The 17,026-nt window shown below is 49.2% G+C and overlaps 1 protein-coding gene across 4 annotated transcripts; it reads left to right on the forward strand.

Annotated features, from left to right (window-relative positions):
- The first annotated feature begins 2,069 nt into the window (after nt 1-2,069).
- On the forward strand, nt 2,070-14,690 carry ZYX (zyxin). Of its 4 annotated transcripts, none has more exons than XM_066175390.1 (9): nt 2,070-2,226; nt 5,531-5,791; nt 9,522-9,721; nt 11,136-11,642; nt 11,980-12,121; nt 12,207-12,376; nt 12,534-12,712; nt 12,975-13,095; nt 13,497-14,690. In XM_066175390.1, exons 2-9 carry the CDS (start codon nt 5,542-5,544, stop codon nt 13,605-13,607), a joined length of 1,680 nt encoding a protein of 559 aa, XP_066031487.1. In that variant the 5' UTR covers nt 2,070-2,226; nt 5,531-5,541; the 3' UTR covers nt 13,608-14,690. The 4 variants fall into 4 exon arrangements, with proteins under 4 accessions (XP_066031487.1, XP_066031489.1, XP_066031485.1 ...); XM_066175392.1 differs by lacking the exon at nt 2,070-2,226 and adding an exon at nt 2,330-2,403; XM_066175388.1 differs by lacking the exon at nt 2,070-2,226 and adding an exon at nt 3,017-3,307.
- The last annotated feature ends 2,336 nt before the right edge of the window (nt 14,691-17,026 follow it).

The following is a 17,026-nucleotide window of genomic DNA, read 5'->3' on the forward strand; positions in this document are numbered from 1 at the left end:
TTCATTTGCAGCAGAAAAATGCCTACTCTTTCAAGCCAATAATTGCATAAAGGAAGACTGTTAGCATAAGGAGATTGTTATTTTCTTTCTGGAGGAATCAGAACTAACAGGGAAGTTAGTTAATCTTCATTTCCAATTACAAAAGGACAAACTTTAAAGTCACTGTGTGGAAAGCACAAAATCAGATTAGTTTCCCCCTGTTTATTATGATGTATTCTGATTTGAGAATTCTAGCTTTCACACATGCAACCTGCAAAACACTTGTTTTGCATTTGTTTCCTCATAGTGAGGAGTTCATACAAAATGTCTAAGAGGGCTGCTTTTCTTTTTTCGTATTCCCACTTTCCTTGATCTGCCTCCATGAGCTTTTAACACTCAACACACTGGTGAGAAAATCAAACATGCAAGCATCTGGATTTATGGGGATGTGACCAGAATGTATAAAAGCAAAGTTTTTGGTTTTGTTTTTTTTTCATAATCACTCAGCACTTTTTTAATCTCGGTCTGAGACATTCTTTGTTTTTTCTGAAGTCAGAGCTAGCCCAGGGAGCAGTGGCAGAGTTCTCTGACGTCAGGCTCACTGTGTAGGGTGTGTTGTGATGTTCTAGAATATGGTTTGCAGTTACGCAGTGAATTCTTTTCAGCTCTGCACTGACATCTTTACCTGAACAAGAGGGAAGATTTGTCTGCAGTAGAAAAGTGACAGTGTTAGAAGACCCATCACAGAGATACATTCTTTATCCTATATAATTACTTTGTGCATTAATCACGGGAGGTAAGGGAACTGTGCCATGCCTACAAAAGCAGCAGTAAACAGGATTATTTAGCATCCACAGAAGAGCTATATATCTCTAAGAAATTCAGAGCTATAGATCAATGGATCAGTGTTTGCAGCAGTGTAAGGAGTGAGATGCTCAGTGCTGGGCGTTGCTATGGGTGGCATTTTCAAATTGTATGTAACACTGAAAAACCTCAGAGAGACTTTTTCCAACTCTATCACCTGGTTAAATAAAAGATACAGCCTCTTTGTACAAACTTTACCTGTAAAATTAAAGATTTGTTTACACCGGATTTAAACCTTGGACAAATCTCTTTACATAGCTCTCCGTGAAAGTTCTGCAGCAGTGCAGACTGGGAGTGTCACTGGTGTGGTCACTCACCTCCAATTAAATTATCAGTACTGAAAGGTACCTATGTTGATAGGTAAGTCTTTGGAGCAGACAAATACCCTGAGCATTACCAAATACAGTAATTTTCCAGGAAACTCGCAACAGTAGGGGTATTAACCCCGATATTAAGGCCAGATTCCAAAGTCAAATACAATGATTGCACAAAGCACAGGAAATGTCTTTATTGGTGCTCCTCCTTCGTGAGAGGCTCTGAAGCAAGGAGAAGCAGCAAAAGGCTGGGGTTGAAAATTACGTTCTGTTGGGTTGGGTCAGGCTGCCCCTGTTCTACAGCGGGCTGAGCCCCAAGCGAGCACTGGGATAAAAATAAAACCGATGTGCAGCACTGGCAATCCAACAAAGCAATTCATGTGGCTAGTGTAAGGTATAAACCAGCTAATAGTGTTTGCCTTGCAGCCAGCACAAGAACAAGTCGCTTTTCTGCACGGTGGAGTCATCTGATGTTTGCTTTAATTTCTGGCAGATCGGGGCAGCGTGAGTCAGATGCTCTCACAGCTGGCTCTGGCGGGGGGGAGGCCAGCAGGGACCCTGACTCACCACAGCCGCCGCATTCCTTCCGAAAATCCAGCTCAGCGACTGGGAAGTGAAATCGCGGGCTGGGGGCAGCTCTAATGTTAGGGAAGGCGGGAGGAGCGGAGCTCTCCGTGCGGGTGGCAGGCAGCGAGCCCGGCCCAGGCTCGGCGCCGAGGGGGCCGGGGAAAACCCCGACGGACGCGTCTCGGCCACCGCCAGCGGCCAGAGCGCTCGCCCCCTCCCCGCCAGCAGAGCCCGGGGCCGCTGCCCCGGCAAGCCCCGGCCCCCGTTACCTCATTGCCACATTCCCCAGCGAGTGAGCTCAGCTGTGCCGCGGCCTCGCGCCTTTTATGGTCAAACAACTTTGCCTGGGCGAGGCTTTTTTCGCGAGTTGGGAGGAAGCGCCGGGGCTTGGCAGCTTCTCCGCCTCTCGCTGCTGCTGCTGCCGGCGGGCCGGCTGGGGCAGCCTAGCAGCCCGGCCCCGACAGTCCTAGCGCCGGGGGTGGCATTTCCCGCCGCCGCTGAGGTGAGTGTCTTCGCTCGGCTCGCCGAAAAAGCCTTTGTCCTTCGCCCCGGGGGTGGCGCGGTGGGGTGCGGGTTTCCTGCCGCTCCCTCCCGCACGGCTCTGCGCCTCGGACACAGCCCTTCGCTCTCGCTGCTGGCTCGGGGGAGGAGGGTGCTTCACCTTCTGCAAGAAAAGCAGGTTCGCGTGTGTGTTTGTGCGTGTGTCTGTCTGTGTGTGCGTGGTGAGTTTTCTTCCCTCCCGGTGGAATGGAGGCGACTCAGCGCTCCCGCACAGCCCCAGCAGCGGGGGAGAGGGAGGGGGGTGCTGCCGGCTCTGCTCGGGACAAGCTTTCTTTTGTGTGCGCGTGGATGGATGACCGAGACACCTCGCGAGCCTTTTTCCAGATGTGCTCGGGAGAGGAATCTGGGGCCCTTTGTGCATGAGATTTGCCTAATTTATGAGTTTCTGTCTCCCTGGGAGTGCCCTGAGAAAGTGCTTGCAAAGTCGTAGAACTCTGTAGCGTTTTACATATGTTTGCATAGCTTTTGGGAGTTTTCTCCGGTTTTTCTTCCCTCCCTCGTATAGGGAGGAGGCAAGCCCAGCATCCGTGAGAGAAGTTTGTAGCTCCGAATAACCCCATCCCCCAGCCCGGTTGCTTTAAGGCTTTACCTTGCAGCTCGCATAGCTGATAGACTTTGCTCTCTTTGAAGCTTTGTAACTTTGGGGCAGGCTGGGAGAACTTTCTGGATGAAAAGCAGCATAACTCATGAATCCGTTTAATCTGTTCTTAATATTCTTGTTTATTTGTGGGGATTTTTTTTTTGGTGGGTTTTTGGGGTTGGGATGGGTTTTTTTGTTTTGGTTTTTTTTGTTCTCCTCTGACTCCCTTCAGTTGGGAGGAAGTTGGCCGATGGGGGAAGTACAGATATGATGTGTATAGGGGCTCCCAGTGTGGCTGCTGCCGAACTGCTTTTACCAACAGAAGTGAAAAATGTCACTGAGCTCTCTGCTTCTTCAGGTTCCTCCTGCTTTTGCTACCCCGGGAAAGGAGCAGAGCTGTTGAGAGTGGTGTCACGGCATCTGAGAAGTGAAAGCAGTCTGGGTGTGTAACAGGTGGCAGAGCCACCATGAGACCTTCCGGGAACTGACCCACTTGCTGAAGGTGGTGGCCCTTGGTTCTGTCCTCCTACTTCCTGCTCTCTGAAAGAAACCGTGTTTGAGGCAACTTAGGCATCCCGACTGTGTCCTTTCAGGGCATCTTTCTTCATAGCTCCACTTGAGTCATCCTAAATGCTGTTAGAGCAGGTAGAAAAATCTCTCCCCTCGGGGTAAATGTGAGGATGAGAAAGATTTGAGATTAGTTCTCTTGGCGTGACACTCCCTCTCCCACAGCTCTCACAAACTGCGCCACAGGACCTGTGCGAGCTGTGTGTTCCTGCTACGGCTTAGATGGCATTGGCAACGCCCCAGGGCTGGAGGGGGTGACACTCTGCAAGGCCAGGCTTTCTCAGCTGGTTTGGTCCGTATGTGGGTGGACTGATAACCCGACGTGAGGATGAGCTCGGGCAGCTGCTGGGCAGAGACAGCCCTGAGCAGAAAGTGCCCAAGTGCGACACAGCATACCAGGAAATGGGCTGCTTTGGCTTAAGGGAGATAGCAGCTGCTGGTTGCAAAGCCGGTGGGGGTTTTTTGGTTGTTGTTTTTTGGTTGTTGTTTTTTTTTTTTTTTTGGTGAAGCAGCCGATGTCCCCAGATTGTTGAATAACCCCGTGATTAGAAGTGACACTGTCACTCTAGTGTTCTGCTCGTAACGCTGTCAGATCTGGTGATACTACTGCCAAGTGGTTCATTACACCCTAGTGCAAGAGTGGAGCATGAGGTAAAAGTCTCTAAAGAAAGGGTGGAGGTCTTTCTAACAGCTTCTGAAGCTTGGTGGTGCAGAATGGAGGGAGTTGGTCAGTCCATTCTGACTTGCAAGTCTGTTGACCCCTAAAAGTTTGGAGGAGTGAGGACAGACCTTGCTAATTACTCTTCTGCCTTGGCCCTTTCCCATTCTGAATCCAGGGGGAATGCTCAGCACAGCTCTTTGGCTCGTGCTTATTGTTGCGGCCTCATTCTCCTTTTGAAGCTCCCAGAAGAGTTGTCCAAGTGTACGCATCCTATCAGCGCTGCACAAAGGGAAGGAAAAGTTCAGCAACGTGGACTTTGTCTGTGTTGCCACACGCTTATGACCTGGGGAAGCTGTGACAGGTTGCTGCTACATCTTGCCACACTACACTGAGTCGTGGGAGCGCTTAGAATGGGGCAAGCGGATCTTACCAGCAGCCGGGGGTTAATCGGGGTGGGCGGATGTTTGTGGCACCGGGGCTGTCTGTGGCAGCAGCTGTTATTGTCCGTGTGAGAGGCCGGCAGCGCGGAGGGGCGCCGATTCGGACATGCCAACGTGAAAAGCTGGCACGGAGCCCCTGTGCTGACGGCAGCCCTATTGTGCTGGGGTGTTAGGAGGGCTATGGGCACGCCAGGCTTTACAACAAAGCGTCTGGCTCCATGGAGGCTTCTAGCGCGGGTGGGCTTGCTGGCCTGGATGGCAGGACCGGGGGATTCCTAGGGATGCGCCTCTCCTGGGGAGAGCCGGCGCGGCCGGGCATCCTGCGGGATGTGCGCTGGAGCCGGGCGGGCTCGGAGGCGCGGGGGTCAGCCCGGGGGGCGGCGGCATCCGGGGAGCGCTTCCTGGCGGGGGCGGAGCGGAGCGGGCGGCGGAGCCCGGCCGGGGCAGGCGGGAGACACAGGCTGGCATCGCCCAGCTCCGGGAGACCCTCTGCCGCCCTGCCGAGCGGGCTCCGGCGGCATGGAGGGGCCTGGAGGTAAAGGACGCGGGTGCCGGGGGAGAGGGGATGTTGCTGGCTGGCGCTGTCACAAGCTGAGCTCGAGAGGAGCCGGCTGGCGTTATCGGGTAAAGGGCGAGAGGAAATGCTGACTCCACTTCTGGGGGCATCCTTTGGGCTGCAGGGGATCACCTTCCTTCTGGTCACCACAGGTGCAAGGCTCCAGTGCGGTGGAAGTCTGGGTTTTCTCTGTTGTGAGAACCCATTTGTGGTTAATGCCATCCTGAGTTGAAATGGTGAAGTGTGGTGGCTCATTTGAGCTGTCTGCAGTTTCTGTTCTTCATTTTTCGTGTGCTGGTCTTGTAAGTGCACTGCTCAGGCACCTCAGCCTCTGGCCTGAGTTAAATTCCTGTATCCCTTTGTTTCAAATGCTCTCCGTTAATTTCCACTCTGGCCCAAGGATGACTTCATGTAGGTTTCCTCCCTTTTCTCTCTTGCTAGGTGCTGAGAAGATGGCCTCCCCAGGTGCCCCAGGGACCCGCATGACATCCACAGTCAGCATCAACATTTCTACCCCTTCCTTCTACAACCCACAGAAGAAGTTTGCACCTGTGGTAGCCCCGAAACCCAAGGTGAACCCCTTCAAGGCTGGGGGTGTGTCAGAGTCGTCGCTGCCCCCACCTCCTGGTCCTGGTGCCCAGCGTGCTCAGATGGGGAAGGTGGGGGAGATTCCAGTACCACCCATGTCCGTGCTGGCAGAAGGTAGGTGAAGGATGGCATGCCAGATGTGACTATGCATTTCTGAATTCTCAGTTTGTAGCTGGGCTGAATATAAGAACAGGGGCATAACTGCTGTAAGTGATGGATATTCTTGCTGTAGAGGCTAGCAGGTTCCATAGTGAGATAAATGGATTGGAAAGAGATTTCGAAGTATGTAGTATCTCCATCAGGAAAGGAGGGGGGAGGCTGTCCTGCGCTGCACTGATGCTGGAGGAATGCAGTGGATTTTTCTCAGTATTCCCTGGGTGCACAGTTGTGTAATTGCAGTCAGTTTCTGGCCAGCGTGTGTGAGAGCAAGTATGTTGCAGAGAAGTTGACCCTGATAGTGATGAATCACGTTGTTCTCCTTGTTGATTAGTTCCAGCTCAAGCTGGTTATCTCTGACTGTCCTTGTGCACTCTGCAGTTGCCATCTTTGATGCTGGAAAAGAGAAGGGAGAAATAATTGCATGAAAAAATAGTGGCAGTGATGATAAACAGGAAGTGAGACTTAGAGTTGAGTTTGTGTGGTTTGTACAGTTCTGTACTTTTTCCTAGTGGTTTGGGTTGGGTTTTCCTGTGTAGATTGACTTCTTGTTTCACTGTGGGTTTTTTTTTGGTTTGTTTTTTTTTTTTTTGTTTTGTTTTGTTTTGTTTTGTTGTTTTTTTTGTTTGTTTGTTTGTTGGTTTTTTTTTTTTTGTTTTTTTTGTTTTTTGTTTTTTTTTTTTTTGTGTGTGTGTGTGGCCTTTTTTTTTTGTTGTTTCCTGCCATGGTAGAGTGGTCTGTTTTTGATCCATGTTTTATTGCGTGGTTGGTTTTGTGTCCGTCAAGACACAAAGGTTACTGGTTGTGTGACTCTGTAGTTTGGAGTCATGATCCGCCACCAGAAATTTCTGTAGGGACCCTTTGCTAATCCTTGGAACTGCCTATTTCCCCAAGGCTCTGTTGAGTAAAGGGTGTGCCTCAGTTGGGACACACATGTTCAGGGAATGCCAGCTGCTGGTTTAAATTTCTTTTCTTTCACTCTTTAGCAGAGACTGCAACACTGATATTCTCTAGGTTAGCATGCTAAGTTAGTGGGCAGCTGAGCTTCCTGGTAGGAAGACTGGTCCTGTGCTTAGAGGAGAAAAGTGATTAAGCCATTTTTCCCATTTCTCAAGTCTTAAGGACATGCTGGTGCTTTTGCCTCCTAAAATTGTACCAGCTAACTCTGATGACCTATTTCTTGTATGTTGTTGACTGGAATCTTGTGTCTGTGGGAACCAAGGTCCCATCTTGGGACTTGTCATTTTCTGCTGTAGTTGTCTGGATTAGGGATGTGTCTGTCAGAAGGTCTCAAACAGACACAAATATTACCTGAAGTAGACAGATGGATGTTAAAAATTATTTTTCAATATAGAGCATGAGTGAAGCATTAGGTGTTGCTTGCTCTGCTTCTCCTGTCATTAAAGTGGGCATTATGGAGTAACTAGACAGAAAAACTAGAGCCATTTGTCATAAGCTGCTGTGTCATCATTGGATAAGGGCTGCCAGCAAGACATCTGAGGTACAGATGAGCCACCAAAACTCAGTCATGAGAGAAATGTGTCTGATTTGATCCTTCTCTGGTGCATATCTTCAGTCCTTCTGTGCCTTTCTTAGACACTGCCCAAACAAAATGTAGTAAGATACAGAGCTGTAGCAGATGGACTCTTTGTCTTAAATGACAGGATGGCTAAGATAGTATTGCTGTAGGAATGTTATATTTAGTATTGATTATTCTGTAAATCTGGTATAACAACTTTGTGAGGAACTTTCTTGTCCTGTGAATAATTTATAGAATGGGCTTTTAGTGCAGCTGAAACAATGTCACGACAGATCAGGGTTTAGTTTCTTATGGTTTCAATAAATGAAAAGGCAAGCATGTACAAGCTTGATCCCAAACTGTAATTTCAAAGAAAAAAAAAATACATATTATTACTCCCTCCCCCCAGCAGGATTTCTGCAGCAGGAGAAGGCTTGGAAGAGGTGTTGCATACCAGGGCAGTTTATGCATTCCACAGGCTAATAAGATTTTTGGCTTTCATTTTCTAAAAGGGCAGTATCGTCTCCCTCAGGTTACAGAGGAGGAGTCCTTATAAAGCCTGTTGACAGCAGCTGGGTATAAAGATGAGACAATTCGATTACTGCTGTTAAAAGTTGCACTTGGAGTAGCTGGAGTGAAAAGCTTGGTCTTTCACCCTACTGCTCATTGGGGCTAGCTGGGAAGAGAGGCCGGTGTCTGGAAGAAGGCATGTGAAGGTTACACCTCCGCATCTTCCATGTTCTTTGCTGTGTGGTTGATGAGAATACACTTTCTCCCCTGTGTGGGGAAGGGAAGAGGATTCACATTTATCTGTCTGTGTTCTAGTAGAAAATGGTTGGTTTTGGCTCTTCTGCATCTTTGGCAAGTATGAATAGGTGGAAGCAATGATGTTTTCTAGAAAACTGAGGCACTCTGGTGCCTTTCAGCCTGCTTAAAAGGGTTTTGGAAAGTGTTTCGTGTCCTAATGTATATTGGGTGTGAAGACATACTAGCCTCAAAAATCAAACCTGGTTTTACCCCCCAGAAAAACAAAGGTGTTTCAAAGATTCTTCATACACATCAGAGGTAATTGGTCCACCTTGCTTTCTCCCTGCCCCTTGTTTCTTGTAGTGCTTACTATCCTGCTGTGAGATGCCAGTTTTTGTGTAAAAACACCGGCTCTCCAGGGTCCTGGGTTGTCCACTGGCATTCCATGTATGCTACCCTGTGTTCAGTAATCCGAGCCAGGTACTGGCAAGGGAAGGGTACACTGGGGACCAGGGAATGAGACATGGAGTGGGAAAGAGCATAGTGAGACATGTTTCCCAAATACACAACAACTCTGCCCAGTGACTAATAGCAGCAGCTACCGAGGAAAGATTAAATGATTATGAAAAGCTTTGGACAAGGTGAAAAACAGCCTGTGGAGTTCAGTTGTCCATGATGGGTGCTGAGATCCCATGAGTACAGGGAAACCAATGTGCACTCACTGCCTAGAAGGCCCATGGACTACTGAGCTGCATCAAAAAAGGGTGTGACCAGCTGGTGGGGGAGGGATTCTGCCTCTCTGCTCCGCTCTTGTGAGACCCCACATGGAATACTGCATCTGGCTCTGGGGTCCTCTGCACTAGAAAGACGTGGACTTGGTAGAGTGAATCCAGAGGAGACCACCAAGATGATCTGAGGGTGACAGCACCTCTTCTAAGAAGACAAGGCTGAGAGAGCTGAGGTTTGTGAACCCAGAGAAGAGAAAGCTTGGGGGGAGAACTCATTGTGACCTTCTACTACCTTAAGGGGGTTATAAAAAAGAGGGAGATGGAGACTTTATGTGTGCAGATAACAAAAGGAGAAGGGTTTTAAACAGAAAGGGGACTGGTTTAGATTAGATGTCAGGAAGAAATTCTTTACTCAGAGGGTGGTGAGGCACTGGAGCTGGTTGCCCAGAGAGGTGGATGTTCCATTTCTGGAAGTGTTCAGGATCACACTGGATGGGGCTCTGAGCATCCTGGCCTAGTGAGTGGCATCCTTGCCCATGGCAGTGAGGTTTGAACTAGGTATTCTTTAAGGTCTCTTCCATCCCATACCACTCTGTGATTCTGTAATTCTGCTTGCTGCAATACCTTCTTGAACCCTCCTGGCTAGGAGTGAGAAATAATCTGAAGTTGCTTTTATTTTCATTCTTCCCCACAGACCTGCCACTGCCACCTCCTCCTCCACCTGGGGACGATGCAAGTTTCTCCTCAAACTGTGCATTCCCACCACCCCCACCACCCTTTGAAGAACCTTTTCCACCAGCCCCAGAAGAAGGTTTTCCTTCTCCTCCCACTCCACCTCCTCCTCCTCCACCAATGTTTGATGAAGGACCTGTGAGCAAGGTTCCTGCCCCACAGGTGAGTGCAGTCCAAGGCAGTGGGGTTTCTGTGTGATAGATGCTCTGTGAGTTGGGAGAGCTTCTCGCTGCTGTGTGAATTCAGCAGTGGGAAGCCCTGAGATCTGGGGAAGCAGGAAGTGCTACCAGCCCGTGGACCAGCACAGGTTAGGGTCAGCTGGCTGGGCTGCAGCCCTGTGGGGAAGGACCCAGGGTTCCGGTGGACACTGAGTTGAGTGTGAGCCAGCAATGCGCCCTTGTGGCAGTAAAGGCCAAACCACACGCTGGGCTGCGCTTGGGAGAGAAGGACAAGGCCATGAGTGCTCCTCCCTTCTGTGCTAGTGTGGTGCATCTTGGAGGACTGTATCCAGTCAGGCTCTTCAGTATAATAACCCCTCTGGAATACTGACTGAGATGCAATGCAGTGGAAGGTCATAGCGGCCTTTGGGAGTTGGAGCAGAAGAGGTTTCCAAGGCAGGGGTCTGACTGGAGTCTGCAAGAGCTAAAGGAAGGCTGGAGAGAAGACAGATTCTTCTTACTCAGGCACAACAAGAGACAATGGACAGAAGTTGCGGCAAGGGAAATTCCTCTTGGACAGAAGAAAACCCTGTTCCGCTCCATGGGTGGCTCATTGCTGGCATGTGTGCCTAGAAAGACTGGGGAACCTGCATCATTGGGAGTGTTGTGAAATCATCTGGACAGGGCCCTGAGCAACTTGGTGTTGCTTGGGAATTAGCCCTGCTGCAAGCAGAGTACTGGACTACAGACATCCAGATATCTTTTCCTACCTAAATCTGTCTAAGATCTTACTTGGGCTGTGCATATTCCCACTGTTCGTAGACCTTTGAGACTGTGTCCTCACCAGCTCGAGGTGAGACCTTTGAGATTGTTCATCCTCACCAGCTTTTTGCCCATTCAAAGCAAGGAGCAGATCCGTTCCACAGTCCAAAGGATCAAAATATGCTACTGTAAGGGCATGATACACCCATCTCCCTGGCTGTTCCTGTAACATGCTCTGCTCCCTTTTTCCTCATGGATGGTGGTGTAGGTACGTGGCAAGATGAGCAGCATTGAACTTGAGATTGATTCACTGTCTGTAATGTTGGATGACATGGAGAAGAATGACCCCTTCAAATCCCGGGTGAGCTGGCCAGAATGTTGCAGGTGCAAGAAGTGATGACTGTTTTGCTGAGCAGAGGTGGTGAGGAGGGTGCTGCTGAAGATTAAAATGTCGATTTTGGAACATGGAAGTGTTGGTGAAGGACCAGAAAGCGTGGATCTTGCAACTTGTCAGTACTGCTGAATATGTCACTGTGGAAACTCCTCACTTTCTGGGTCTGGGATAGCTGCTGACTGACTCACTGCTATAGATGGCATATTTTCTCTTCCACCTTGCTGATACCTGCCTGTTTTCTCTCCTCTGCTTCTCTTTGCAGATAACTTCAGGATCCACAGGCTCTCTGGAGAAACCATTGGTCCCAAAAGCCCCTGTGGATATACCATCTGCACCCAAAGATGCTCCTCATTCCTTTCCTTCTAAGTTCACACCAAAGCCAAGTGGAAGCTCATCTTTCAAGCCCTCTGGGGTGGATTTGAACCCCACCCCAACCCCATGGGTAGCCCCACAGCAACGCAAGGAGCCTCAAGCACCAGTCCCTCCACCCCCCTCTCTCCCTTCTGCTCAGCCTACCCCTAAATTCACCCCGTCTCCTGTTGCTGGCTCTCCAAAGTCTCTGTCCAAATCAGGTGACAATGTTCCAATGGCTCCCTCAAATTCTACAAGATACCCTACCTCCTTTCAGACTCAGTTCACAGCCCCTTCACCTTCAGGCCCTTCATCTCGACCACAACCCCCCAGTTTCACCTATGCCCAGCAGAGGGATCGACCCCAAGTGCAGGAGAAGCCACGCCCAACAGAACAACCTGCTGCTGCAAAAGACATGGTAAGGGAAAGAGACAGAGCCATGGGACTTGTGTCTTTGGACAGGCACCTTGGGAGTGAAGTTGGGAGGATGAGGGCAGATCTGTCCCAGGCTATGGGAGGCTGTTACCCATCTGAAAGAGAGTGATCTACCATATATCTATATATAAGAGGGTATCTGACTATGGAGATAGTGGTGGAGGACTACCATGTAAAGGTGGAAAGAATCAAGCACAGTGGATTGCACAGTGTTCCTAGAGATGAACAGAGAGGACCTGAAAAGGAAGAGAAATAGATTTATTAGGGACAGGGTGGGAGGGAGTTTTTCCTTTGGGATTGAATGTTTTCTCTTCCTGCAGCATAGACCCACGGGTTCCAGTGCAGATGCACCTAGGGGGAATTCCTGTCTGACAATGAAGGAGGTAGAAGAGCTGGAGAAGTTGACCCAGAAATTAATGAAGGATATGGAGCATCCACCCCCAGCAGAGGCTGCAACTTCTGGTGTGTTCCCACAGTGGACAGCAGTAAGACTAAGACTCTGGTGGGTTTTTCATCTCTCCTGATCCCTTTCCTCTTCCACTAACAGAGCTCTGCGGCTTCTGCCGGAAGCCCCTGTCACGAACCCAGCCAGCTGTGAAGGCCCTGGACCGCCTCTTCCACGTGGAATGCTTCACCTGCTTCAAATGTGAGAAGCAGCTGCAGGGGCAGCAGTTCTACAATGTGGATGAGAAGCCCTTCTGTGAGGACTGCTATGCTGTGAGTCACTGGGGTGAAAGCTGCTGGAGAGAACTGAGCTCGCTGTGTTTGTCCTCTCTCGCTTTCCCTTCCTCCTTGCATCTTTGCTTTCTGTGGTGTAGCTTCACAGGGGTGGGAGATTGGATTCACGTGTCTTACTTGTTTTCTTTGGGCTCAGAGCACCTTGGAAAAGTGCAGTGTCTGCAAGCAGACCATCACAGACCGGATGCTGAAGGCCACTGGTAACTCATACCATCCCCAGTGCTTCACCTGTGTGATGTGCCATACCCCCCTGGAGGGGACCTCCTTCATTGTGGACCAGTCCAACCAGCCTCACTGTGTGGATGACTACCACAGGTATGGAGAGAGCACGTGCATGTGGTGTATGAGAGAGGGCAGATTCCCTCATACCTGCTTCCTTTTGCTGCAGTGTGGGGTTGGGTTGCCCATGTCATGTGTCGGACATGAAGTTAAAAATGAGTCAGCAAAGAATTAAAATGTCTTTTCACCTAAACATTTATTATTCCTCTGCTGCTAATTCCATTGAACAGCACTAGGAAGCCTGCCTTGTATGTCACCATGATGTTCATGGTCTCTCCTCCATGGTTCTGTGTTGTAGGAAGTATGCTCCACGCTGCTCAGTCTGTAGTGAACCTATCATGCCAGAGCCTGGAAAGGATGAGACCGTGCGTGTTGTAGCACTGGAGAAAAATTTCCACATGAAATGTTACAAGTGTGAGGTAAGCCTGGTGGCCCCCCTCCTCCCATGTTTCCCATACCTGTCACCAGTAACCAGGCACCTTTGTTGTCTATGTTGACCGAACTCTGAAGTTGTTTTGAATAAATCTGGAGTGTTTTTGAAGCAGGTTCAGAAAAGATTTAGACATTCACAGGCATGAACACAGGGACTGTGCAGGGTTGCTGCATTCTCTAACACCTCAATACATCAGCTCTGTATAGGAGGAGGGCTTACTGGGATTGGTCTCCCCTCAAAACAGCATCTCCCATTAGCACCACTAGGAGCAGAGCAGTGGGCTATGAGCGATTATCCTGACCCCCTGGGGCATTTCTTACATCCTTGCATCCCTTCACCCTGTTCTTGGCCATCATTGAGCTCCCTCCCTCTTCTTTTCCTGTTTAGGACTGTGGGAAGCCCCTGTCCATTGAAGCAGATGAGAATGGGTGCTTTCCTCTGGATGGGCACGTGCTGTGTATCAAGTGTCACACTGTCCGTGCAAAAACAGCGCGCTGAGGAGCTCGGAGCGGGCATTCCCTCGAGACCCCTGCACTCCATACTCCTCCCCTCCCTGCCACCATTGTCCTACCCACCCCTCTGCCTGACAAGGCAGCCTGCAACCAATGGAGACTATGCCAGCGCAGTTTTTTTACTCATGTAGGATTCACTGCTCCTAGACTTCACTCTGCACACCCACCAAGAAGGGACCTCTTCTCCTGTCACCACTTCCTGGCCACAGTGTATTCCAGGCTGGGGGCTGTAATCAAGGTGAGTGCGCAATCGCTGTCCCCTCAAGACTCTGGAGGAGAAGATCAGACCTCCACCACCGCCTGGTGGAAGAAGCAAGAAAGACCTGGTGGCAGGTGCTGGGAAGGGCTGAGAGCATTCTGCAGTTCCATGGAGCCAAGAACGAGGATTTAACTTGAGATGGTGGAAGCCTGCATCTCAGCAGCACTTCTTTTATATCTTGTAACACCTAGTTATCAGGATGTCTCCCTCTGCCTGCTCCCTCACCTGGGTTAGAGTGTGGAGGCAGAAAGTAGTGGGAATCTGTTACTGTTGCTGGAAAAAGCTAACCTGCTATAGTTTTTCTGTCTCTAATGGATTTTACTGATTAACTGTCTTGTCATTTTTTTTCTTAGCCAGATTAAACTGGCAGTGGTTGAAATACTACTCTGTTTCTGAGTTTGGAAACTTTTTTTTTTTTTAAAATCTTTTTCCCCTTCCCAAAATGAATCATTTCCCAGTGCGGTTTCTGGACAGCCAGGCTGGGAACCAGAGTAGCAAAGCAGTCCAAAGAATGCATGTTTACAAATAAAGACCGTCATAAGGACGGGCAGCACATGGTGAGGAGGCGTCTCAGTGCGTGGATGAGGATTCAGCAGACTGAGGAATGTCTCCTGCTCCAGCAGGGTTTCTCTCTCTGCTGTTGGTGGAAGCTGCGGTGTAATTGCAATGTACTGTCTGGCTCTAAGTGTTACTGCACTGAGCCCCATTTCCTGGACTAGAAACTGTCTCAAACTGAACAAGCCTTTTGAATAACAACACTGTCCAACCACTGTTTGCATTCAATAAAAATGTGTGGTTTTTTTCCATTAACCTATGTCTGCTGTGTTTGTCCAGCCACCCATGAGAGTTGTTGTCTTTGGCAGTAGGACTGCCATTGTATAGTTTTTTATACATTGCCAAATGTATATAAGACTACACCCTCCCTCCTGAGATTGGGAGTCTGAACATGGCCTTTTTCTCTCCACCTCTTGGTCTCCTTTCCAGACTTCTATTTTTCTGTGCCTGAGGAGTAGCTCTCATTTAAAGCAGTGGAAGACTGCAGTTCTGTACAGGAATATTGTAGTCTGCTTCATGAATCACTCGGAGGTCGGTGTTCCAGTGAGATGGAAGCGGATTGTAATAAAAGTGCACAATTTTTTTGCTTTGCCCCTAACTATTGCTTCTCAGAAAGTGTTTGTCCTTGATGTTTAGGGTTCTAAGCATGCTACTGTGATGGTCACTGCAGGTGAAACTCCTCTTTCTGGTAAGCACCAATGTTTCTACGCTTCAGAGACCTGAAACCTACTCTTGATCTCTTGCGGTTTGGGGAAAATCTTCAATGACTCCTTGCAAAGTGATCCAGTAAATGGCTTGAGGTTTTCTATAGAATGAGTGGAGAATAAACAAATCATCTATTTATTTTTCTTACTGTAGTTGTTGCTAGTTTGTTGTGAGAGGTTGTTTCTAGATCATGTTATTAAAAGCTTGTGCCCACAAACACCAAGGAGTGTGAAGAACAATGCTGGGGTAGAGAAGCACTAATTCTGCTCCTCCCAGAGCTATAAGAGGACCATAGCCTTGGTGACCTATCCAGTGGAGTCAATGGGAAGGGATTACCTTGTGGGTTAAAAGGGTGGTTTCTCCTCTGAGGGGCATAGGATGTGTAGGGGGGAGATCAAAGGAAACAGGAGTGATTAAGGATGGGAAGCACCATGGGAAAAACGGTCAGGAAAAGGGCACAGAAGGAGGTGGCTGCACGTACACAGTACTCATGTCTGGCCATGCCCTGTGTGTCATCAGTGCAGTCTGTCCTGTCTTCATAATAGCTTTTTGTTTGTTTTGGTGCATGGAATCTGTTCTGTGCAAGTGGATCTAAATGCCAGCAACTGGACAGACCTGAGTGCATACATGTTGTGTAGGTGTGTATGTTATTGCCAGCAAAATCAAGTCAGAGTAGCTGGTGAGGTGAGAGATTAGAGAGCCAGGACATGGCATGGCTGTGGGTCTGGCTAAATGCTGTGAAGACGTGTGTGAGTCAGCTGCTCAAGCTCCCAGGAGCTACTCTTGGGTCTGGAGACCAGCTGAAAGAGAAGAGTTTGCATCTGTGTATGAGGACACTGGGAGACCAGGGAATCCTGGAGGCAGCTGCTGGGTAGAGCCAATGTCTAAGGCTCCAGGGGGTGTGTGTGTGTGCATGTCTGCATGCCCACCACTGCAGCAGGGCTGCAGGCCTTGAGGATTTGCGTATCTAGGTGCCAGCAACTGAGGAGAGCTGCTCAGGTTCCAGGGTGGTGGAGCAAGCTGCAGGATGGCTGGTCTCAGGCACTAGAGGGATACGTCGTGTGCATGTGTGTTTCCCTCTAACAGGTTCATCCTGATCAGCCAGAGCTGGGAAGAGGATTAGGCTGTTTGTGCTGTGCTTGCATGTCTGCTGTGCTCTCTGCCTCCGGCCAGTCATGTACAGTGTGTGTGCGTTTATATATGTGCACACATTATATACTTGGGGATTTTCTGTGCATGAGTGCCTATTGGGAATACGTGCTCAGGCTTGCTACTGGCTGTGCCCTGAGGACATGGAACTGAACAGCCACTCCTCTACCAGGCCAGCTGATTCAGCAGTCCTAACACTTGAAGTTGGAGGGGACCTCCCTGCTCAGAGCACGGTCAACCAGAGCAGGTTGCTTTTCAATACCTTAAAGGATGAGACCTGGATAATCTGTTCCAGCGTTAACAATTCTCACTGGTTTTTTTCTCACTTTCAAATGGAATTTACTGCATTTTGGTGTGTTCTCACTGCTGCTTTTTTTCATCGGATACCACTGAGGAGTGTCTGACTCCTTTTTTTACTCCCATCAGGTACTTACACACAGTAATAAATGCCACCCAAACATTCCCCTCTTGAGGCTGAACAGCCTCCAGCTCTCTTAGCCTCTCCCTGTATGTCAGATGCTCTAATCCCTTCAAAACCACAGTGGCCTTTCACCAGACTTGCTCCATTAAGTTTATATCCGTGTTTGTACTGGGGACCCCGAAATTGGACACAACACGTCAGGTGTCTGACCAAATGCTTAAATAGAGAGGGATAATTGCCTCCTTCCAGTTACTAGTGATGCATTTGCTGAAATGCAGCCCAGGTACTGTTGTCTTCTTTTGCTAAAGGGCTCAGG

Source organism: Chamaea fasciata, unplaced genomic scaffold (assembly GCF_029207755.1).
Source record: "Chamaea fasciata isolate MVZ Bird 193981 ecotype frontalis unplaced genomic scaffold, bChaFas1.0.hap1 SCAF_2, whole genome shotgun sequence".
NCBI lineage: Eukaryota > Metazoa > Chordata > Aves > Passeriformes > Sylviidae > Chamaea > Chamaea fasciata.

Bases quoted from the DNA above. Each gene is read 5' to 3' on its own strand.
- ZYX (XM_066175388.1), top strand. From the start codon at position 3,133: ATGATGTGTATAGGGGCTCCCAGTGTGGCTGCTGCCGAACTGCTTTTA. The intron at 12,122-12,206 runs GTGTGTTCCCAC...TTCCACTAACAG, and splicing joins AGCAGAGGCTGCAACTTCTG to AGCTCTGCGGCTTCTGCCGG. The intron at 13,096-13,496 runs GTAAGCCTGGTG...TTTCCTGTTTAG, and splicing joins TGAAATGTTACAAGTGTGAG to GACTGTGGGAAGCCCCTGTC.